This window comes from Manis pentadactyla, chromosome 3 (genome assembly GCF_030020395.1).
Source record: "Manis pentadactyla isolate mManPen7 chromosome 3, mManPen7.hap1, whole genome shotgun sequence".
NCBI lineage: Eukaryota > Metazoa > Chordata > Mammalia > Pholidota > Manidae > Manis > Manis pentadactyla.
Genome location: NC_080021.1, coordinates 218,063,986 through 218,084,418, shown reverse-complemented (window position 1 = coordinate 218,084,418; position 20,433 = coordinate 218,063,986). Strand labels below are relative to the sequence as shown.

The 20,433-nt window shown below is 48.9% G+C and overlaps 1 protein-coding gene across 9 annotated transcripts in view; it reads left to right on the top strand.

Moving 5' to 3' along the window:
* Positions 1 to 19,485, top strand: part of TSC1 (TSC complex subunit 1) — a 50,925-nt gene extending 31,440 nt beyond the window's left edge. For 7 of the 9 annotated variants that reach the window (XM_057499161.1, XM_036913455.2, XM_036913454.2 and 4 more), the window contains 15 exons: positions 853 to 1,028; positions 1,708 to 1,823; positions 2,156 to 2,267; positions 2,564 to 2,682; positions 4,412 to 4,478; positions 4,897 to 5,001; positions 5,282 to 5,840; positions 6,900 to 6,943; positions 7,536 to 7,702; positions 8,541 to 8,723; positions 9,650 to 9,760; positions 10,446 to 10,568; positions 13,200 to 13,387; positions 13,472 to 13,633; positions 14,054 to 19,485. In XM_057499161.1, the coding sequence (XP_057355144.1) occupies positions 853 to 1,028; positions 1,708 to 1,823; positions 2,156 to 2,267; positions 2,564 to 2,682; positions 4,412 to 4,478; positions 4,897 to 5,001; positions 5,282 to 5,840; positions 6,900 to 6,943; positions 7,536 to 7,702; positions 8,541 to 8,723; positions 9,650 to 9,760; positions 10,446 to 10,568; positions 13,200 to 13,387; positions 13,472 to 13,633; positions 14,054 to 14,570 (2,749 nt within the window). In that variant the 3' untranslated portion in view covers positions 14,571 to 19,485. Of the gene's footprint in view, positions 1 to 852; positions 1,029 to 1,707; positions 1,885 to 2,155; positions 2,268 to 2,563; positions 2,683 to 4,411; positions 4,479 to 4,896; positions 5,002 to 5,281; positions 5,841 to 6,899; positions 6,944 to 7,535; positions 7,703 to 8,540; positions 8,724 to 9,649; positions 9,761 to 10,445; positions 10,569 to 13,199; positions 13,388 to 13,471; positions 13,634 to 14,053 lie in introns of those variants that run through there. The other 2 variants (XM_036913456.2, XM_057499163.1) reach the window with 2 other exon arrangements.
* Positions 19,486 to 20,433: the final 948 nt, after the last annotated feature.

The following is a 20,433-nucleotide window of genomic DNA, read 5'->3' as shown; positions in this document are numbered from 1 at the left end:
GGAAAGCATGATTTTTAAAATCAACTTTAGTTAAGTTATAATTTACATAGACTGAAATTCATCAATTTTGTTAAGTTTTGACAGAAGTCACAATCATGATAAAGAGCATTTCATGGCCCAGACAATTCTTCCCTGCCCTTTGTGGTCAGTCCCCTCCCCGCTCCTGGCGACCACTGTCCTGCTAGAAGCGTGCTTTTTCATGGTGGTGTAATAATTTTTCTTCTTCAGAATATATCTCTTTGGTTTGACTTGGGGTCATCTTCTTTTTTCTTTCTGTTAGAATCTGTGCTGAACGTCGTTGCACATCTTGATGTATGTCTGGTTTCATAGGCTAAATTGTCAGTAGTGGCAAGGTGGATCATGTAGCAGGAATCTTTAGACAATCGTTTAAATGTCCTCTCTGAGTTTGAGTTCCTGTGTGCCGTGTTTCTGGCCTCGGGGCATTTTAGAATCCCGGGGCTTTGATGGAAGACCTGACGTCAGCGTCAGCTACCCAGACGTTTCCAGGTCTCCTTGTACTTTGATGCCTTTGTTTCAAAGGACATTTTCCCCCTGGTGATTGTTCTGCATGGTTGTTCTATTTTGAGACTATTCTGGTCTTCTGTTGATGAGATTTTTGTTTCAGATGACTTGATATAACCATTTTACATAGGGAGGGTATTTTAGGTTTGTAAAATGAGTGACTAATTCTTTATATAAGAGGACTGCTTAGTACTTGGGCTGGGATGCTTCTGCCTTGTTCTTTGCTAATCCTAGTTCAGCGGCAGGCATAGAGGGGGCACTCTTAAGCATTTGGTGGTTTGATTGAGTGGATTATGACTTGTGTTTCTTGACTTTCATTGCCTTTTACAGGTGGAAGAGATTAGAAACACACGATGTTGTAATAGAGTGTGCCAAAATCTCTCTGGACCCTACAGAAGCCTCATATGAAGATGGCTATTCTGTGTCTCACCAAATCTCCACCCGCTTTCCTCATCGTTCAGCCGACGTCGCTGCCAGCCCTTATGTTGACACACAGAATAGCTATGGTAAAAAGTGACTTTGGTACTTATCTGCTTTACAACTTTGTCTCTGGAAAGCATTTGTTTGTTTTTATTGACTGTTTTCTTTTCCTAGAATAAGACTTAGTTTCCTAGGAGCTACTTCCCAAGTATTTAAAATTTGAATTTGCCTCCATTTTCTCCTGATTAATTCCTCCTCCAAGTTTACTTTGGGCCCCATATCCTTGCTCTCCTACCTGATAGCATACCAGCAGACTTGGGGATGTGTCTTCAATACTTTAAAAAAATGGACTCACGTGTTTGATTTCTTGGCTCCACCTCATAAGGGAATCGTTCCATTTTTCAGGTACTTCTAAGGGAGGCCCTCTGGGCTACAGCGTTGACACAGTTTACATGAGTCTGGACAATCTAGAATGGGTTTCATATGAAAGTTGGGCTTACCTGTACGTTGCACACACTGAACTTGTCATCCACGTTGTGCTTCCTCAAGCCATCATGAAGCTGAACTAGGCATCAGACCTTAACGAACTTTATTTCTGAAGAACCTTTTAAATGTTACTTTGTCCCAAGGATGTCAGGAGTTCCCTCAGGTTTTTTAAATGTAGAGAACTGCATATGACCTAGTGACCTAGCAGACTGTAGTGTTTTTATCAGAATAATGTAAAAGCACCCACTAACCCCGTGCATTCTTTCCCTTTCGTTTTAGGGAGTGTTACTTCTACTCCTCACCCCACCTCTCGACTGATGTTGTTAACTATGCCCGGGCAGCTACCTCAGACTCTGAGCTCCCCATCGACTCGGCTGTCAACTGAGCCGCCACAAGTATGGTGTCAAGTAGCGTGCCTGCTTTCCTCTCTGCTTGCTGATGAAGCCAGCCACTTGGGTCAGGATTTAGCATATGGTTGGGAAAGCCTGTTCTCCTTTCGGGAGTCCATTTAAGGATGCGCGATCCTACCACAGAAAGTCACTATTGCCACATGTGTCCCTGTGGAGTCTAGACCTAGAAAATGCAACTTGTCTCTTAATAACACTTAGTACGATGCTTTTTCCATTTGAAAGGACTATATTTAAAGTGACCGTCAGTCACGGATCAAAACCTTGGGGATGATTTAGTGTTCATCCATCATTGCTGACATTCCTTACTAACTTCCCAGGCTACCCTTTGGAGCCCATCCATGGCTTGTGGTATGACCACTCCTCCAACTTCTCCTGGAAATGTCCCATCTGATCTGTCCCACCCTTACAGTAAAGTCTTTGGTACAACTGGTAAGTATGTCTTAGGTTGGATTTGGTGGGTTAGCTTAGGCCTACCTTTTATGACAAGAAAGATCCAACAGTGGGTTTGGGAGCCACTTGCCTTAATGACCTATGTTTGACACCTAATGCAAATGCCTGGGACTTCCAGTAAGAACATGTAAAGTGAACCTAAAAAAGAAAGACTGCTCTAGATCCCCAGAAAGCTAACTTTGGCAGCTTTCTTTGTGGTAACAGGCTGAAAAAAATTCACTGTTTTTTCTGTTAGGCTCAGTGACTGTGTTTATTCTGTCCTTGTCTCTGAGTAGGTGGAAAAGGAACTCCTCTGGGAACCCCAGCAACTTCTCCTCCTCCAGTCCCGCTCTGCCATTCGGATGACTTTGTGCACGTTTCACTCCCGCAGGCCGCAGCCACGCCCCCCAGGAAGGTGTGTTCAGGCTGGTCTGCTGTCCCTCTGCCCAAGCACAGTGACCCGTTCACGTCCTTGCTTTGTGAAGCCTGCCATACCAATAGGATTTTGATCTAAAATGTGATGGGTTTCAGTCAGAACAATTGAAAATAGACTAACCAGCAGCTCTTAAAGTATGATCTGCCCCCCTATGGTCCCGACACCCTCCTAGGGACTCTGTGAGGTGAAGGGAGCAGGTGAAGGGAGCGGTTACAGTAACGCTGTGCTGCCGTTTGCCCATGTCACTGTGCTGCCATTGGCACGCACGGCGCAGGGACAACAGTGGGTGAAGTGGCTGCCCCTTAGCACAAATTGAAGCAGGCACTGAATGGTGCCAGTGGGGATGGCACTCTTCTTCCTTGATGTGTTTTCAGTTTAAAAGGAAAAAAGAAAAACACTGAGAATTTAAGAGCTTCTAGTAGTAGAAGGCAGTTAAAATTACTGATTTTATTAAATATTGACCCTTGAGAACATGTATGTTTAGTATTCTTTGTGATAAAATAGAAATATAAAGCATGTTTACTACAAACCAAACTATGGTGGTCATCTCAAGCAATGTGCAATTATTTGAGTTGAGAGCTGAACCAGCTGCTCTTTTTCGTGGAGCACCAGTTTTATTTGAAAGAACAACTGACTGAAAAACTGTGTTTATTCAGACTTGAGTATCTGGCAGTTTCTTAAGTGGCAGTTTCTTAAATGACAAGCTAAGTCTGCCAGCTCAAAATAAACAGCTAATGGTGTTTGTTGCCCATGGTAAATTCAACTCAGGTGAAATTAGAATATTAAAAAACTAACTGGTATCTGCCACCATGAGCTTGATAGCATCCCTGAGGCCTTTATGATGAGACTGAAAAGTTTTAGGAAGTTTGGTTAATAATTTAGGTTTTTGATATTGTATAAGGAAATGTTTCAACATTTGGCAGATCTGCATAACTTAGTGAGTCAGTATTTCCTAAATGTCCAATGTATGATGTTACAAACTCATACTTAGGTAAAAGGTGCACTCAGAGCACCAGGTCAACTAGCGGATTTTAACACAGTAGAAACGTTAATTGCCATGGTTCAGATTCCACATTGCAGCTGACCTGTAAGAAATGACCCCTTGTCAAATTTTGGTGTGCTATCAAAGATGGTTATCCACAGTTATCTGAAAAGTCTGTTAACATACATTTACTTTTTGTATGTATATAATTACTTACCTGGGGGCCCCAGAATATTCTATAATGTATTGCACAGATTGAGTGCAGCAGTAGCTATGAGAATCCAGCTGCCTTCCATTAAGCCAGGTACTTGAAAGAGATGGCAAAGATGTGATAAAACAGCTCCACTCTTCTCACTAAATTTGTTTTGTTTTGTTTTTGGTAAATATAGTTGTTTTTCATAAAAATATGTTATTTGTTTTTACATGTAATGCATTTATTCAGTGAATTACTAGTTCAGTATTTTAAAATTTTCTGTTTTAATTACTAATATGGTCACTGAATAGATACAACCTCATTAAAAAAAAAAAAAACAAATTCAGGGGATTCCCAATAATTCTTAGGAATAGGAAGTTATTCTGAGACCAAACATTTTGAGACTCACTTGGCTAAACTTTAAACTCCTTAATAATATACTAAAATTTTAGATATTTAGGATGTTTCTCTTGCATTGGAGAATATGCTCACAGTTGTCCACCTTGTGGTTTAAATGGTGCCTGTCGTTTTAGGAAGAGAGAGCAGATTCTGCAAGGCCCTGTCTACACAGACAACAGCTGCTGAATGACAGAGGACTAGGTAAAATCCGTGGGGAATCGTAGACCTTGCTTGTCTCCTCCTATTGGGTTGTATGTGGAAACAAGAAATTCCAGAACACTGCAAAACACTGAAGCCCAGAGATAATGAAACATGTAATTAATTCTAAAAGCCAACTTAATAATAATATCAAATAAAGCTTTTAATTAGTTGTAGTGAAGTACCTGTGTTTTGAGCTGGTTTTATTCTCTGAGACATTAAGAATGGAGAATTTTGTTTTGTGTGGAATCATTTTTTGGTGCCTTCGGTTGGGTTGGTCGCCGCAGCTTGCTGTAGCGGCTGCAGGAGGGGGCCGGTGCCAGCCCTCTCTCTGTTGAGCAGGAAGAGCCGCCCCACGCCCGCTCTGCCCGCTCTGCTGCGGTGTGTTCCTCCGACTCGCGCTGTCTTTGTTCCCCTACAGAAGAGCCATCTGGCGGCAGAGGTCCCGTCACTCTGAGTGATCTTCCAGGGTTTTTAGGTGGCCTGGCCTCTGAGGAAGACAGCTTTGAAAAGGATAAAGAAGAAGGTAATTCTTGGGGGATTCTGGGCGAGACGGCTGCGAGCTGATAAAAGCCTCCCTTGCTCCGCTCTGAAGTCGGGATTTAGTGTCAAAACTCACAGCCTTGCTTGGTTTTCCTCTTGGGGGAAGAAGTTGGGAGTTTTATTCTGGGTCCTATGCCAGCTGAAGGGAGGCTGCTTTCTGTCTGTTCTGGGGGGGCACGTGGCAGCACACAGTCCCACATAGCGTGGCCTCACTCTGATGGCCGGATGACTGCGGTGTTTCTTGTCTCCTTCCCACCCCCCAGCCGCAATATTTAAAGAACTCTCTGAGATCACGACGGCCGGCGCCGAGCTCCTGGCTCCTCGAGGAGGCTTTGACTCTCCCTTCTACCGGGACAGTCTCCCGGGCTGTCCGCGGAAGACCCACTCGGCCGCCTCCGGGGCCCAGGGCGCCAGTGTGAACCCTGAGCCCTTGAACTCCTCCCAGGACAAGCTTGGGCCTGACGCACCAAAGCAAGCCTTTACTCCCATAGACCTGCCCTGTGGCAGCGCGGAGGAAAGCCCTGCCGGGAGCAGGGAGCGCCAGGCTTCCCTGGAGACCAGCATCCTCACGCCCAGCCCTTGTAAAATTCCACCTCAGAGGGGAGTGGGGTTTGGAAGTGGGCAGCCTCCCCCATATGATCATCTGTTCGAGGTGGCATTGCCCAAGACTGCCCGTCATTTTGTCAGCAAGAAGACTGAGGAACTGTCACAGAAAGCGAAAGGCACCGCAGAGGAAGACTGTGCGCCGTCTGCCTCCCCAGTGGAAGTGCTGGACAGGCTGATACAGCAAGGGGCGGAGGCTCACGGCAAGGAGCTCAGCAAGTAAGGCGTGGCCTGGGCTCTGTGAACACTCCGCTTTGGGAGGAAATACAGAAATACAGGAGGCAGAGGGGCGGGCACACGAGCCATTCCTCACGCTTTTACCAGGGGCAGCCGGCCCTCCTGTGTGTCAGACGCCCTTCCAGTCTGCTGCTTTCATTCCTGCGTGAACCTGTGTATCGTCTGTGTATACATGTTAAGCTGGAGTAAGCCCTCCGATAACTGCGGCCCCTTTAAAAATGAATCCTTTCCATATAGGCCTCTTTGTGCCACTGTGTTATGAGGACACTGAAATGCTTTCACATTTGCTCTCTGAAAATTTGAGAACAAAGTTTTGGTACAAATAATATAGGAGGATTTGTCGTAGTGTCTCCTCCTCTAGCTACAGATTTTTTGTTTTCCTCTTTTGGCAACATAGTTCATCAGATGGGAGATAAAAATTAGCACCATTATAATGCAAGTTGAGGGTGGCCTGCCCCTGTCTCCACTCCCACCCTCCATAACGGTTTTTAGAAAGAAACCGACCTGAGACACACTGGTTTCAACCCTTCCTATATTACCCTTTTCAGAGGTGGTCCAGGAAAGGATAAGGGACTTGCTAGCCCAGAGTTCCAATCCTCTGCCATTTCTGAACAGATTCTTGGGGAATGTTAGTTTTAAGTTTTCTTCTTTATAGTAACCTAAGGTGGAATTTGACAGAGATGATGATATTGAAGCTTCCTCTTTTTGAATGAGATTTGGTGTAATAGGCTCAGGATAAATTACCTCCTTTTTCTTTAAACTGAGCTTCCCCTGTATTTCAGCAGAGGGCTGGAAACAGCTCTGGGTGTTTGAGCAGTTGTTCAGGCGGCTGCCGGAAGGAGGCCACGGTGAGCCCCGCCCTCGGGCCCCCGCTCTGCAAGGCTTCTCCTCTGACTCCCTGCAACTGTGGGTTTCAAAATCTTTTAACTAGTGCCACTTCTGATCACAGGGAAGTGATCTAACCTTGCTACAATTAAAAGTCCAATTAAGTTTTTTCTGGGTAAGGTCAGTAACTTTGTTATTCAACAACTTTCTTCCTAGGTTGTCTTTACCCAGCAAGTCTGTGGACTGGACCCACTTTGGAGGTAAAGTTACTTTGGCTCCAAATCCAGCCCCTGTGGTGGATCCTGCTCGCTTGTTGCCTTTTCTTCCTTGAAGGAGGTGTGCCCTCTAGGAAACAGCTCCCCTTTGCTCCTGTTCCAGCCAGATTATCTGCTTGGCTAAATAGTATCTCAAGTGTCACAAAGCCAGCATTCCTATTTTTGAGAAGTGGCAAGTACCAAGGGCTTGGGAGAGGGAGTGTAAAAAGTGCAGATATCTTGCCAGGCTTCCCTGGAAAAGACCCAAGTGCAGGCGGTGGTACTGGGAGAGGTCTTGGAGGAGAACACGGTGTGAAGGAACAAGGCTGGTTCAGGCTTGTGGGGAAAAGTAAAAAAAGCTCGCAAGAGCCATCCCACATTAAACCCCTCTCATTCCTTCAGAAGGGAGATAGGTAGAAATCTCCCCTCACCACCTAATGAGTGGCCGTTGCCGAGAACCAAGTGGTCATTCGCAAAGTGAGTGGTGATTTGTTTCTTAAAGGAATTGTGTTTCTTGAGCTAACAAACCCTGGGCAGGGGCTTGACTGAACCGTAAGTAAAAGGCATCTCTGCTGCCCTCCCTCTGCTTTAAAATCAGGCTCTCCTCCCTCAGATGAGATCCGCACCCTCCGTAACCAGTTGCTTTTACTGCACAACCAGTTACTCTATGAGCGTTTTAAGAGGCAGCAGCATGCGCTCCGGAACAGGCGGCTCCTCCGCAAGGTGATCAGAGCGGCTGCCCTGGAGGAACACAATGCGGCGATGGTGAGTGGCACAAGGGCTAGGAGAAGGTGGGCTCGTTTTTTCTTTTGTTCTGTGCCACCGTGACAGTTTGTAAAGAGAGGCAGTTCTCCGAGCTCTGCTTAGTGGTACTGCTTGGCCAGGTCGCTTAACCCTCTGAGGGGGACGTGGGCAGCTAGACGTCTGATTGCCCTCGCAGCTCTCGCAAACTGTGGGGATGTGGGGACAGGTGAGTCTGTGTGTGTAGGTGGCCCTGATGACAACAGAGTCAAAAGATTGTTTCTCCAAATGTGGAACCAGCTCTCCCGAAGTTGTTTTATGGCAAAAACTTGGGGCACAGTTGTGAAGCCATTCAGACCAGGAGATTAATCTTTGGCTCTACCACCTGTTAACTTTGAGAACTAAAGTTAGCTACCTGAAGTCTCTGTTAACATTCTGTAAAATGGAAATAATGCCAGCAGCACCTATTTTAACTGTGGTGATGAAAGGAAATCATGTCAGTAAGCCCATGTTCAGTGCCCGGCGCAGGGTGATCGTTCAGTAAATGTTCATCTTTTAGTGACCTTAATTGGACATGCTATTCCAGTGCTGGTGGTTAGGACTTTTGAGGGTGTTGGGAGCAAATTTATCCTGATAGAAGGTCTTTAACAACTTAGGATAAATTTGGTAACGTGAAATTTGGTAGCACTTTTGCCCCAAGCCAAGTTAGATGATATGTGGTGTCAGATTCTGGGCCTGTAGCCATAGGTTCAGGGCGGCATGTGACTGTTTAGGTGAAACGTTGTGGCGTCTGTTAAATGCTTCAGCATCACCGCCCATGTTCACCACCAGCTAAGATGATGGCATCTTTGGTCTCCGCTAGAAAGACCAGTTGAAGTTACAAGAGAAAGACATCCAGATGTGGAAGGTTAGTCTGCAGAAAGAACAAGCCAGATACAGTCAGCTTCAGGAGCAGCGAGACACGGTGGTGACCCAGCTCCACAGCCAGATCAGACAGCTGCAGCATGACCGGGAGGAATTCTACAACCAGAGCCAGGAACTGCAGGTACAGAAAGTGACCCCCGGCAGAGTCAGCGGGGTACTGCTGAGTGTGGCCGGTGCTGGGGGTCAGTGGCAAAGGGAGGTGGAGTAAGGGGAGGTGGCAGTCTCCTGAATCAGGGGCAGTAAATGGGAGCTTGTGTAGAAGTGGCCACGAAACAAGGGCATGAAAGCACTTTTGTTCATGTTAACTAAGGTGAAGAACTTCCCTCTCTGAAGTTGCGGCACATCGATTTCACGCCAGATGCATTTTGTCTGGGACACAGGTTCTCCAGCTCTTGGTGTGTAGCTCCCTTAGCATGGCAGTGATTTTTTTCCTGGCCCTCAGCAGCCAGAAGTAACACCGAACAGTTCTTAGTGTTATGTCCTGACAAGTTAGTAGCTGTTTGAAAATAATACACATAACACCACAATTGCTTACACCTGTTGGGCACTGCACAGTCTCAGACCTTCAATCAGAGGGGACACTGACACTGTCCTGTCCTGTTTCACATTGGTTTTTGTATGGTTACTTTTCTCCCAGCAGCCACCTGAAGCCCAGCTTTGCAGAGATGGCGCCGTCCACCGGCGCACAGCACATCTAATACTGAAACTGAACTGCCTGTCTCAGTTGGTAGTTCACATGGTGACCGACAGATGTCGCTCTGTTCCTTCAAAAATTTTAAATCCCTATGAGTTTGCTACACAGCCACGGGGCTCTTTGGCCCCTGGTTTGGGAATCTAAGGTCTTTTTTTTCTTTCTTTCTTTTGTTAAATCAGGAACTCAGGAATCAACCTTAACTTACTTTTTCAAGCTAAGAAATTAAATCCCAATGGCTCAAGAATAGTAGAACAACCGAGGAACTAGGCTTTCCCAGTTCTCTGTGGGCCCCGGCCAGGTGGGCCCTTGCCTGGCCTGCCGGTGCTAACCTCGTGGTGTGTCTCTTCGGGTAGACAAAGCTGGAGGACTCCCAGGACAAGATCGCGAAGCTGGGCCTGGAGCTGAGGAATGCCAGAAGCAAGGTGTGCCACACTGAGCTGCTGCTCAGTCAGGTTTCCCAGAAGGTAAGGAAGGGTTGGGACGAGCCAGCCTGTTTGCACCCGCTAGCTGACAGGACAGATGCGTTCCTTGCGTGTCTGTGTCAGAAGCTCACAGCAGGGAGTGAGTCACCGGCCCTGGGGTGGGGACACGTGGCAGTGTGTGGACAGTTTTCGTTGACATTTTTGCACAGAGTGGACACAGAATGGATAGGGGCCAGGGTGCTGCTAAACCTCCCACAGTGTGCAGGCCGGTCTCCCCAGTGGAGAACTGGCCAGCCTGAGCCCTGCCGTGCCTCCCGGGGAGCTCCCCGATGCCCTGCGTGTTTAAAGCTCGTTCACGGTTTTGAGTCAGGCTCTCCTGGGATTCACTGCACTCTGTAAAAACCACATACTCAAGAACGAGTGAGTTTTCCCTGGGGCTCTGTGCTACAGACCTCGTGTCCCTGCTCCGCTGGGCATAACCGTGCCCGTCTTCTCCAGGCATCCCTTGGGTGACACATCTGTGTCACCTTCCCTTTGAATGGCATAATTTTGAAGTACGTCTTGTCCGTTCCCTTCACCCCGGGTGCCTTCCTCCTGCCAGAAACCACAGGAGCTGCCTGCTCTGCCCTGGCACGGGAGGGCCGGCTCCCGGCTGCTCCCTGCCGGATGCCCACTTGCTCGTCTGGTGTGGTTGGGTCTCTCACCTGCTTGCTTCCATCTTGGTTAGCTCTCAAACAGTGAGTCGGTCCAACAGCAGATGGAGTTCCTGAACAGGCAGCTGTTGGTCCTCGGGGAGGTCAATGAGCTGTATTTGGAACAACTGCAGAACAAGCATTCGGACACCACAAAGGTATGCCGGGGCTCGGGGCCTGACCTCAGGCGGGAAGCTCTCAGGGCCCTGGACCACGTCCACGGCATGTCACCCGAGGGGCTGGGGCTCTGTGAGCTGTTCTCTGCAAGGGGCTGAGCAGCCTGCCGTCCCTTTCCGCCTCTCCTGGCCTCACGCAAGCGCTCTCAGCCATCGTGTGAGCTCGTTTGCCCCGGCGGGGTTGCTGAAGTTAAGTCAGGTGTAGGTGGGCCCAGGGTAGGAGACCGAGTGTTCCCCTCCTCATACCCATGCCCCCTTCATAGAGACGGAGGGAAAGGATGGAAGCCCACCCTGTCAGCACGACTCTCAAGACTGTGGGCGCACAGGGGTCAACGCTTTTTCTTCCTTTAAGTTCTGAATTCAGCAGGTGGCGGCCCAGTCCTGGCAGCAAGGCCAGCATGAGGACGGCCTTGCATTCACCAGCACCTCAGCAGTGGCGTTGAGGCGGGAGCTCTGTGTCCCTTACAAGCAGCCCCGGGTGGCCTGCGTGGGGACCAGACCTTTAGCAGCGAGTGCTCGGGTGCCTCCTGTCGCAGCCGCACATGGAGTGGTCCCAGAGTCAGAGAGGTGTGATTTCCATGTTAGGGTCACTCCTGATTCCTTGGCTCCTCTTGGCTCTCAGATTCAGACCCCCTTAGAAGGATGTTACATATGGAACTTCCTCTAGAAACCAGTGACCACCTTGTGGAAGCATCATTTCCCATGTGGAAGCATAGGAAAGAGGAGAAAACACACTGGGCCAGCAGAACCTCTGAAAAAGCTTACTTCAGTGCCTTCCTGATGTCCCGAGAGAAGTCTAGGTGGACCCGCCTCAGGGGCTGTCTTCCAGGGGGAGCACTTGTGTTTGAGGCCTCAAGCAAGCCACCTGACCCCTCTGAGCCCTGTTTCACAGTCAGCAAATGGGGTGATGGTGCTGACTTGTAACAGTTGAGATGCCTTCGGTGATAAGCAGCAGCAAAGCAAACAAATGGGCCTAGCCATAGGGAGTTTGGCTTTTCACTTGGCAGGAGGTCTGGGGCAGTTGAGTTCCAGGCTGGTCAAGTCAGCAGTGTAGGGACAGCTTCAAGGAGCCTGGTTCTTCCCCACTCCCCTGCACTTCACCTACCCATCAGCCCTGTCCTCGGGGTCACAGTCCTCATGGCTGTAAGGGGTGTGCCATAGTCACAGCCACCACCAGGGATGCCGTAACGGAGAGAGGCTGTTGCTTCCTTGGGTCTCAGCAAGGAAACCTTTCCCAGGAACACTTCCCCAGACTTAGCACCTTTGTTATTTGCCAGGGTTGTGTTGTGTGCACAGTCAAATGGGAGAGGAGGGATGGGTATCTGAGAACCGGGTGGGGAATGGCTGTTGGGTGTTGGGCGTGCACCTCATGGTGTGGTTGTGGGGCGTAGTGAAAGCGCATGAACGTTCCTAGTTGAATACTTTGTTTGAGTCTCCGTAAACATGTGCTGTTACTTATGACAATGGCCCAGTTTGTCTACTTAACCTGTGCTAAAGTCTGGAGCTGCTAGGCCTACACAATCTGGCGTCCAGTCTGAGCTTAAATCTGTCCCACCTACGTCGAGCAAGCATTGGGCTCATGGTCATCTTCGAGGCCGAGGAGGCTGAGGTGCCTCTGTGGAAGATCATGTCCTTGCTTCTTATGGTTTATTATTTTTTTTAAAAAAAACAAATGGATGATAAATCTAATGTTGTGCATGTTACCCCAGTGAGCACACAACACAGATACAACACCTGCCTGCTGGAACCACGCTCCACCCACCTGTCTTTCAGAGAAGGGGATTGTGCTTGATTTGAGTTTAAGCCAGCAGGCAGGCCATCAGCCTGGTGTGGTGCACACACCTTGCAAGGGCACCGCTCTGCTGCTTTGCCAGAGCACACCTGCTCCACTCGCGTCGCCTCTGTAGCTTTACCTTAGCCAGTTGTGGCAGAGGAAGGAGGATCTAACAGCAAACTGCACCACCACCAGATGCAAGCTGTAACCGGATATCGGCCCGTGGCACATTTTCACTTGCTGTTTGGTGAATGTGCATTTACATAGTGAATCATCCTACTCACAGGGTTTTATAGTTTGCTTTCTTATCTTTGTACTGATAATGTAGTTTTTAAAAACTTACAAATGTAAGATGTACTTTAATTTACTTAACTATTTACCTGATGTTAGACTTACCAGTGTTTCTAGTTTTTTGCCCTTCTGAGTATGCCATGGTGATTATTTTTGTGCCAAAATGTAGTCATATTTCAAATTATTTCCTTAGGCATAAGTTTCAAGGAAAGGTTACTAGGTTGATACTTGCTGCCAGCTTTACTTAACTATTTACCTGATGTTAGACTTACCAGTGTTTCTACTAGTTTTTTGCCCTTCTGAGTATGCCGTGGTGATTATTTTTGTGCCAAAATGTAGTCATATTTCAAATTATTTCCTTAGGCATAAGTTTCAAGGAAAGGTTACTAGGTTGATACTTGCTGCCAGCTTACTTTCCAGAAAGTTGTACTAATTTTTATTTCCACCAGCAGTATACTTAAGTGCCTTCTCAGTGCTTATCACCTCAATTTTCAAAATGGATAGGCACGTTCGTTTTCTAAAAGCACTAACTCCAGTCCCTTTTTCAGGAAGTGGAAATGATGAAAGCCGCGTACCGGAAAGAACTAGAAAAAAACAGAAGCCATGTCCTCCAGCAGAATCAGAGGCTGGATACCTCTCAGAAAAGGATTTTGGAACTGGAATCTCATCTGGCCAAGAAAGACCACCTTCTTTTGGAACAGAAGAAATACTTAGAGGATGTCAAACTCCAGGCAAGGTAACTTTCATCAGGAAAGGTTTTTGTGGTGATGGGTGTTTCAGTAGGTGGGCTTCTTTATTCTGGGTGGTGTGTATCTTTCAGGGGACAGCTGCAGGCTGCGGAGAGCAGGTACGAGGCTCAGAAGAGGATTACCCAAGTGTTTGAATTGGAGATCTTAGATCTGTATGGCCGTTTGGAGAAAGATGGCCTCCTGAAAAAACTTGAAGAAGAGAAAACAGAAGCAGCTGAAGTGGCAGAAGAAAGGTAGGAACAAAGGGTTGGCATTGGTGGCCTTGTCATTAAGCTGCCACCCAGAGAGCAAGGCCTTGAGTGGCACTGGGAGCGACTGCGGCCTGATTCGCCCGGCGGCAGCACTCAGCTCGCCTGCAGAGCCGCCCCTGACGTGCCTTCCCGCAGAACGGCCGCTGCCCCCTCCATGTTCCTCTTCCTTGACCCCACATCACCCCACAGGAAGCAGTTCATGTGTGGATTGCCATCTGGTACCCCTAGTTGTGACTGAAGTCTCTCTCGATGAGATGTCACGCCTGAGTCCTCTATTATAAAACAAAGGGTGGGCTGGCAGAGCTCAAGGTCACAGTAAGGGCGCGACAGGGTAATTCCCCATGTCCCAAAGACGGTCTCTGCGGTCACCAGCCCCTTTTCCCCTCCCTGGGTTTCTTACAGGCTTGACTGTTATAATGACAGCTGCTCGAATTCTGGAACAGGGCACAACGCAGAGGCGTCTGGCCACAACGGTGAGACCAGGCCCCCCAGACCTGGCTTTGCCCGGGGCAGTGGTGGGAGTAGAGGAGGTGGAGGCCGCTGCAGCAGTGAGCTTTCTGCCCCGGAGAAAACCCCACACCAGAGGGCAGGCTCCTTGGGCAGCCGGTGGGAAGCTGCCATGGGAGAGCCCTCTGCCAGCATCCCTGCGACTGTGGGCTCACTGCCCAGTTCAAAGAGCTTCCTGGGCATGAAGGCTCGAGAGCTGTTCCGTAATAAGAGTGAGAGCCAGTGTGATGAGGACAGCGTGGCCATCAGTAGCCTTTCCGAGACCCTGAAGACAGAGCTGGGCAAAGACTTGGGTGCAGAAGCCAAGACGCCCCTGAACCTGGATGGCCCACACCCGTCTCCCCCCAGCCCGGGCAGTGTCGGGCAGTTCCATATCATGGATTACAATGAGACTCAGCACGAACACAGCTAGGATGGCGGCCAATCAGTGTCACCTTGCATATTGCTGGCATAGAACAGGAGGTGTGATGCACGATTCAAAGCTTTCCTATTTCCGGGGTTTGAGTGGCTAGCTCACGCAGTGGGAATGGGATGGTCCTTTTAACAGCTGACTGAATGCAGAACGGTTTTTGGGTCTGGTATTAAGATGCCTCTTCCTTCCCTCCCCCCACCCGCAATCGTCTCTTATGTTCCCAGCAGGGTGTACTGACCCAAGGGCCACTTTGCATTCCTCAGCAGCTTTATTTCCTCCCTTTCCCCAAAATGGTTGCGTCCTTTGAACCTGTGCAATATGAGGCCAAATCTAATCTTTGAGTCTAACACATCACTCTCTCCCTTCCCTAAAGCTCAGATAACTGGGCTGGCTGGCTGTTGGCCCAGGTAAATTGGTGGTGGTGCAGGTAAGTCCGTTTTTGTCCCTTCTCAGGAGGACAGTGTGAGCAGCTGACTATCTTCACGTGAAAGCTTTTACGTGAGACTTTTCCTCTGCTTTTGGTTCTGAAGTTCAGCATCTGAAGCAGCAGATCTAGAAAAACAATGGTGTCTTCACCCTTACGTTCTTTTGATTTCCGAGAAAGTTCTGTGTGAACAAATGTCTGTTGGTTGAGAAGTCTGGAGCTGGCACTGTGGAGACCCTACTCTCCTCTGTGAACATTCTGTCCCTCCTTCCCCACTACCTCTTATTTATTTGCCATTTGCTCGAAAGCTGGTACTGTTCTGACCACAGGTTGGGGTGTGGGTGGTAAAACCTGCCCTCTGCAGGGGGGAGGGTGGTGACTGCAGCAGTTGCCCAGGAAGCACTTGTGATGAGGAGCTGCCCCTTCAGGCATGGCTGAGCTTGCCGAGCCTCGTGGTGAAACCCCTCCATCTGCCCGCCTCCCTTTGTGTCTCTCAGCCTGCCGTCCATGTCAGCTGCCATGTGGCGCTGCAGCAGAAAGGCCCTGAAGGCCCAGAGAGTTTCTTCAGAGCTCAGTGGCCACGTTTCTCAGGCTGTTAGAGTTGCCTCCCTGTAGGAGGTTCTGGGGCCCCGAAAAAGTAACAGCATCTTTACACCATTCTCGCTTTCAGAGGCCAACTGTTGAGGGAGCTTGGTGCTGTTAGTGACGGCAGAGCGCCCTAGAGCCGTCCTGGGGAGCGCTGACAAAGGTTGACTGCTGGGGATCTCCCGGGCTGCCCGCACATGCTCTGGAGAGGGGTACGCTCAGAACACCTGTGGTGGTGGCGCACCTGGGCTCTGGGCTCAGCACTCGCTCCTGAAGTCAGTGCTAGATGCCCGAGAGCTGTGGCCTGATCTTCCAGCTGAGGCAAGGGGGGGTGGGGGGGAAGAGCTGAGGAATCTGATGTTTTATCCTTTTAGTTAAAACTTTTAGTTGAAAGGGTTCAGCCATGAAGAGAGAAAAGGCAAACAGTAATGGTACGAAATCTTACTGCACATGGAAGCTTTCAGCACGTGAGGGTAAAAGTCTCTTGTTTTCGTGTGGAATAAGTAGTCTAGCATCCCTACCCACAGGGAGCTGGGTAACAAGAGGCTCTGTCACCATGGCTGTACTGGCAGGAGGCCTCTGGGGACGGGGTTTTCAGTTGTGACTGATTGGCAGCCTGAGGAGGGTACGCCCCTGGCTGCGCGCGGCCCAGCATGGCATTGGCTACTGCTGCTGGGGTCCCACGTGGAGTGTTAGTGACACACACAGTTAACTCAGCCTTGTCTAAAGGAAAGCTTAAAACTGAATACGTTCTTGTTTCCTAATCCAGTTTTAGCAAAGGAAAACACAAGCAAGTTCAGAAAGGAAAACTGAATACAGGGTAACTATTGCAGCTGGTTCAAAACACTTACCCCCCTCCCCAAGCCCAAGAGATCTGTGCCACAGAACAAAGATAACCAGGCGCTTAAATCAAAGCCTTTTCTCTAACTAGCAAAGGCAAGGAAGCCAGTGTGAAGGAAGAAAAACATTAAAAAATTTTTTTCAGTGGGTGGATTGTACAAATAGAGGGAAGAAGGAGGCAGCATGGCTAAGTGGATGGCGGCCCGTGCTGGCGCTCTGCAGGCAGCTCTCTGGCCCTGGGCACATTCCTGGGGCCTGGGCATCTGTTTGCTCAGCTTACAACCCTGCTGGTCCAGAAGAGCTGCACCCAGCTTCCTTTGGGTTCTAGGAGCCGTGCGTTTAATCAGTCAGGGCTGGTAGATTAAGACCTGGAGTCATGTTGAAGTTACCCATCTAAAAATGGAGGTTTTTGTGTTGTAAAGATCTCGAGTTAATAGTAAGGTTTGGTTTGGTTTTAAAATGATAAACCTGCCAAGGATCAGCAGGTCACTTGATCACGTGGCGGCGAGTATTAAACGATGGACCCGCGGTGGAAGGGGAGCTCCCAAGGGAGACTTCAGGCCTGGGAACTGGCGGGGGATTGGTGTTGGGGCAGAGCTGGCTTGGGACTGAGGGAGCAGCCTGGAGCCCATGGGGGTCAGCCTGCCCACAGTGTCTCTTGAGCAGGCTTGCCTGCCTCAGAGCTGTTTGGCCAAAGTGCGTAACCCACTCTGACCCCCACCTGACACTAACTGGGGTCACAACAGGCTGGAGTCTGCTTCTTGGGCAGCATGAAATTTGTTTTTAAAAGAAGCACTACAGTACCATTGGTGGGGGTGGAGGGGAGTGGAGCTTGGAGATGACAGCATGGCCTCCACAGGAAAAATGAGTTCCTGAATCTACTATAGGAAAGAAGCACATAGGTCTCCCAGACAGAACTTAATAAATTAAAAAAAAGTTTTTGACGAGGTTCTGCCATAAAGTTTACAAGAATTGTTAGTATGGGATTGGAAAAAATACCTGGTCACAAGTAAGAAAACTGACTGAAATCCAAAGGTAGGAGATGAAGGTTGTTTCTTGGGTCAAGAGGTTTAACAGTCTCTCTGGAGATGAGTGCTAGGGTCAGCCTCATAAGGCCGGTGGTTGGACGTGGCCTCCTTGGGTTTGTCCCCAGACTGTTTCAGAGGAAGCTACCTGACCTTTGGGATGAGCTGCAGAAGGTTCTTCGTAGGCTTCACGAGTGGAGAGAGAAGGGACAGATAAGCTACTTTGTGAGCCAGAACGTATGTACTGTGTTCAGGGGGAAATAGTCCAAACTCTTCTTAGAAGTAACTGTAACAATCCAGGAGAAGGTCCGGGAAACCCCTGACAAGAGAAAATTAACCCACCAGGCCACCATGGCCAAAGAGCCTGCACATCAGAGTGACAGGAAACAGCACTCCAGACCCCGAGCCAGGCTCCCGGCAACAGCACATGGAGTTTCTGGCGGTTTTGTCAAGAAACCAGTTGGAAAAGAGGATGTACACAATGATCATGGCGATGAGAGGATCTCTGTGAGCTGGACCAGAGGTTCAGACATACAGTTAAGAATTAAAAAAAGGTTTTTCTATGTAGAGAGTGTAACAGATACGCTGTGACTAGCCAATGTGAATTTTCACTGAATCCTAGAGCATGCCACTTGAAGTCAGAAGGAAATAATTGAAGAACAAATGAAAGAAAGTACCGTGTGAAGCTACCTAGTCTCTCTCACTGAGAGCACTAAGAAGTGGTAGAAAGTGTGGACAGGTTCAAGGAGGGTTTGGGCCAGAGGGAAGGCTTAGTCCAGAACTGCAGTCAAGGCAGTGTCGCCACCTGCGGATGCTTTCAGAAAGTCCTCTCTCTGGAGTAGCCCTTGGAGAATATCAGTCTCACCCAGGAGCTTGTGTCTCACTTGGGGAAGAAAGCTGCCTTATGTATTGGCCCAAATCAGCACACCTTACTCTGCTACATTTTCACTTTTTAAGGTACATGCTGTAAAGTCAACCAGCAGTGGGTATTGGAAAACGTATCCAGTCTGAAGATGTTTGTGTATTTGTTTACATCCAGAATTCTGTGACGTGTGTCCCTGCCCTCCTCCCTAAGACCTCTGTAAAGGAATTGATTGCACTTGATTAAGCTTCTCTCTATAGGTGAAAGAGCAAGTTTAGGTTGGGGCCTGGCCTCTAGGCTGCTCCTGTGACCCTTGTCCCATGTGGCCCAAAGGGTTCCCATCCATGACCCTCTGATGCAACAGAGGAGAGCAGTGTTCCCGTCTTCTCCCTGCTGTTCTCCAGTCTGTATATGTTTACCGGAGAGAAGAGTGGCTACAGCCCCAGGGGAGACCTGCCTGGGATGGTTGAGCACCTGTGCCCACTTCTCTGGCCCTCAAATCAGTTGGTGAAGGCCAAGGACCTTTCTCCCCCTCTTCCCTTCCCAGTGCCACAAAATTATCCATCCTCTGGGATTAGTAGGCTAGTTGAACAGTTGGAGTCTTTTAGGGGAGACTCCTGAGAGTCTGAGAACCCCCCCAGACCGACCTGTCCACCCCTTTCCCCACCCCATACAGTGTTTGGCAGGAGGGTACGGTGCTGCTGTGCAGCAGGTATGTGGGCCTATCAAAGAGGCAGCCGGGCATTCTGCACTGGGAAGAATCAGCGATCACTTTTCAGGAGACTTCTATGGACCATAGGAATATATTACGGAGGGACAGATTGTGCTGAGATGTAATCTAGTTTTGTAATTCAATCATGGGTAATCATATGTGGCTAACTTGCAGTTTAAAGAGGTCCCATCACTGAAAATCAAAAAAAATTTTGACTGCTTTTAGTTAAATTTAAGAAAGTCATCTCTTGTCAAAAGGTTTAAACTTTCCTGCCTCGATCTTAAAAGCATGTCAAACAATCCCCATCAGATGGCCATAAACGTGAACTGCAAGAGAAAATGGTACAATCTTAGTGAATGAGAATTGGAGTCAAAAGGGTTTGCTGTCCTTCTTAGAATGTTCTAAAATGTCAAGGCAGTTGCTTGTGTTTAACTGTGAACAAATAAAAATTTATTGTTTTGCACTACTCTGCTGTGTTGACAGGAAGTGACTTGCGCCAGCCTCTGAGGGGGCTTATGGGCAAAGGAGGGACTCGTCCAAAGATGCGAAAGCCTCAGGGTCTGGACTTGTTGGTTACCTTGGCTGGCTGGCAGAGGATGCTGACTTAATTCGGCTTTAGTCTCTGTAGGACCCTTTTGTTCAAATAGCCACAACTGGCTTCAAATCCATGCCCTTCCCCAAGAGTGGTGTGGTGGCACGGCAGGATGGTGTGAGTCATCCTTAGAAAGCTCTTGAAACCAGGCGGCCTGCGGAGTGCTCCCTGTCCAGCCCTGCTCTCGGCATGGGCCCTGGTCCTAGCGGGTGGCTGGCACATGGGGTCAACGGCCCACGTGGTGGAGCCCAGGTGACAGGAAGTTGTCAAGAGCTCACTGCCTCTGAGCCTTGCAGGCTGTGTTTTGTGAGTGTGTGAAGGAAAGGAGCAGCCTGCCTCCGCCACCTTCCATGTGCTGTCGGGGGTTTGGAAGGAGGTGGGAGACCACCTTCAAATGATTGTTAGATGCACCCCGGCCTAATTGTCAGACTCAGCCTGGCCTTAACCGTCTCTTGCTTGGGACAGTGATGAAGAACTCCATTTGCAGTGTGGTTTTGAATCGCTCACCTCTGCCCTGCTGCCCCTGGAAGTCGGTGTGTTCTGCCCATTTTAATGGCAGAAGCAGTTCCTTTGAGACAGACTCGGACATGGCAGTTTTCAGTTTTGTCTGGAAAATTCAGATATTCTTGTCTGAAAAGGTTCTATTCAAGGAGTCACTGTGCTGGCCTGCTGTGGGTTTTTGGCATGAACCTCAAAAGCAACCCTCTTGGGAGCTGAATGCTCCTTCTGTTGAGGCTGCTCTTCGCTAGTGGTCTTGCTTGGGAGGCTAACTGCCCAGCGTCCTGTGATGTCTTAGGATAAATTCAAGGGATAAATCCCAGGA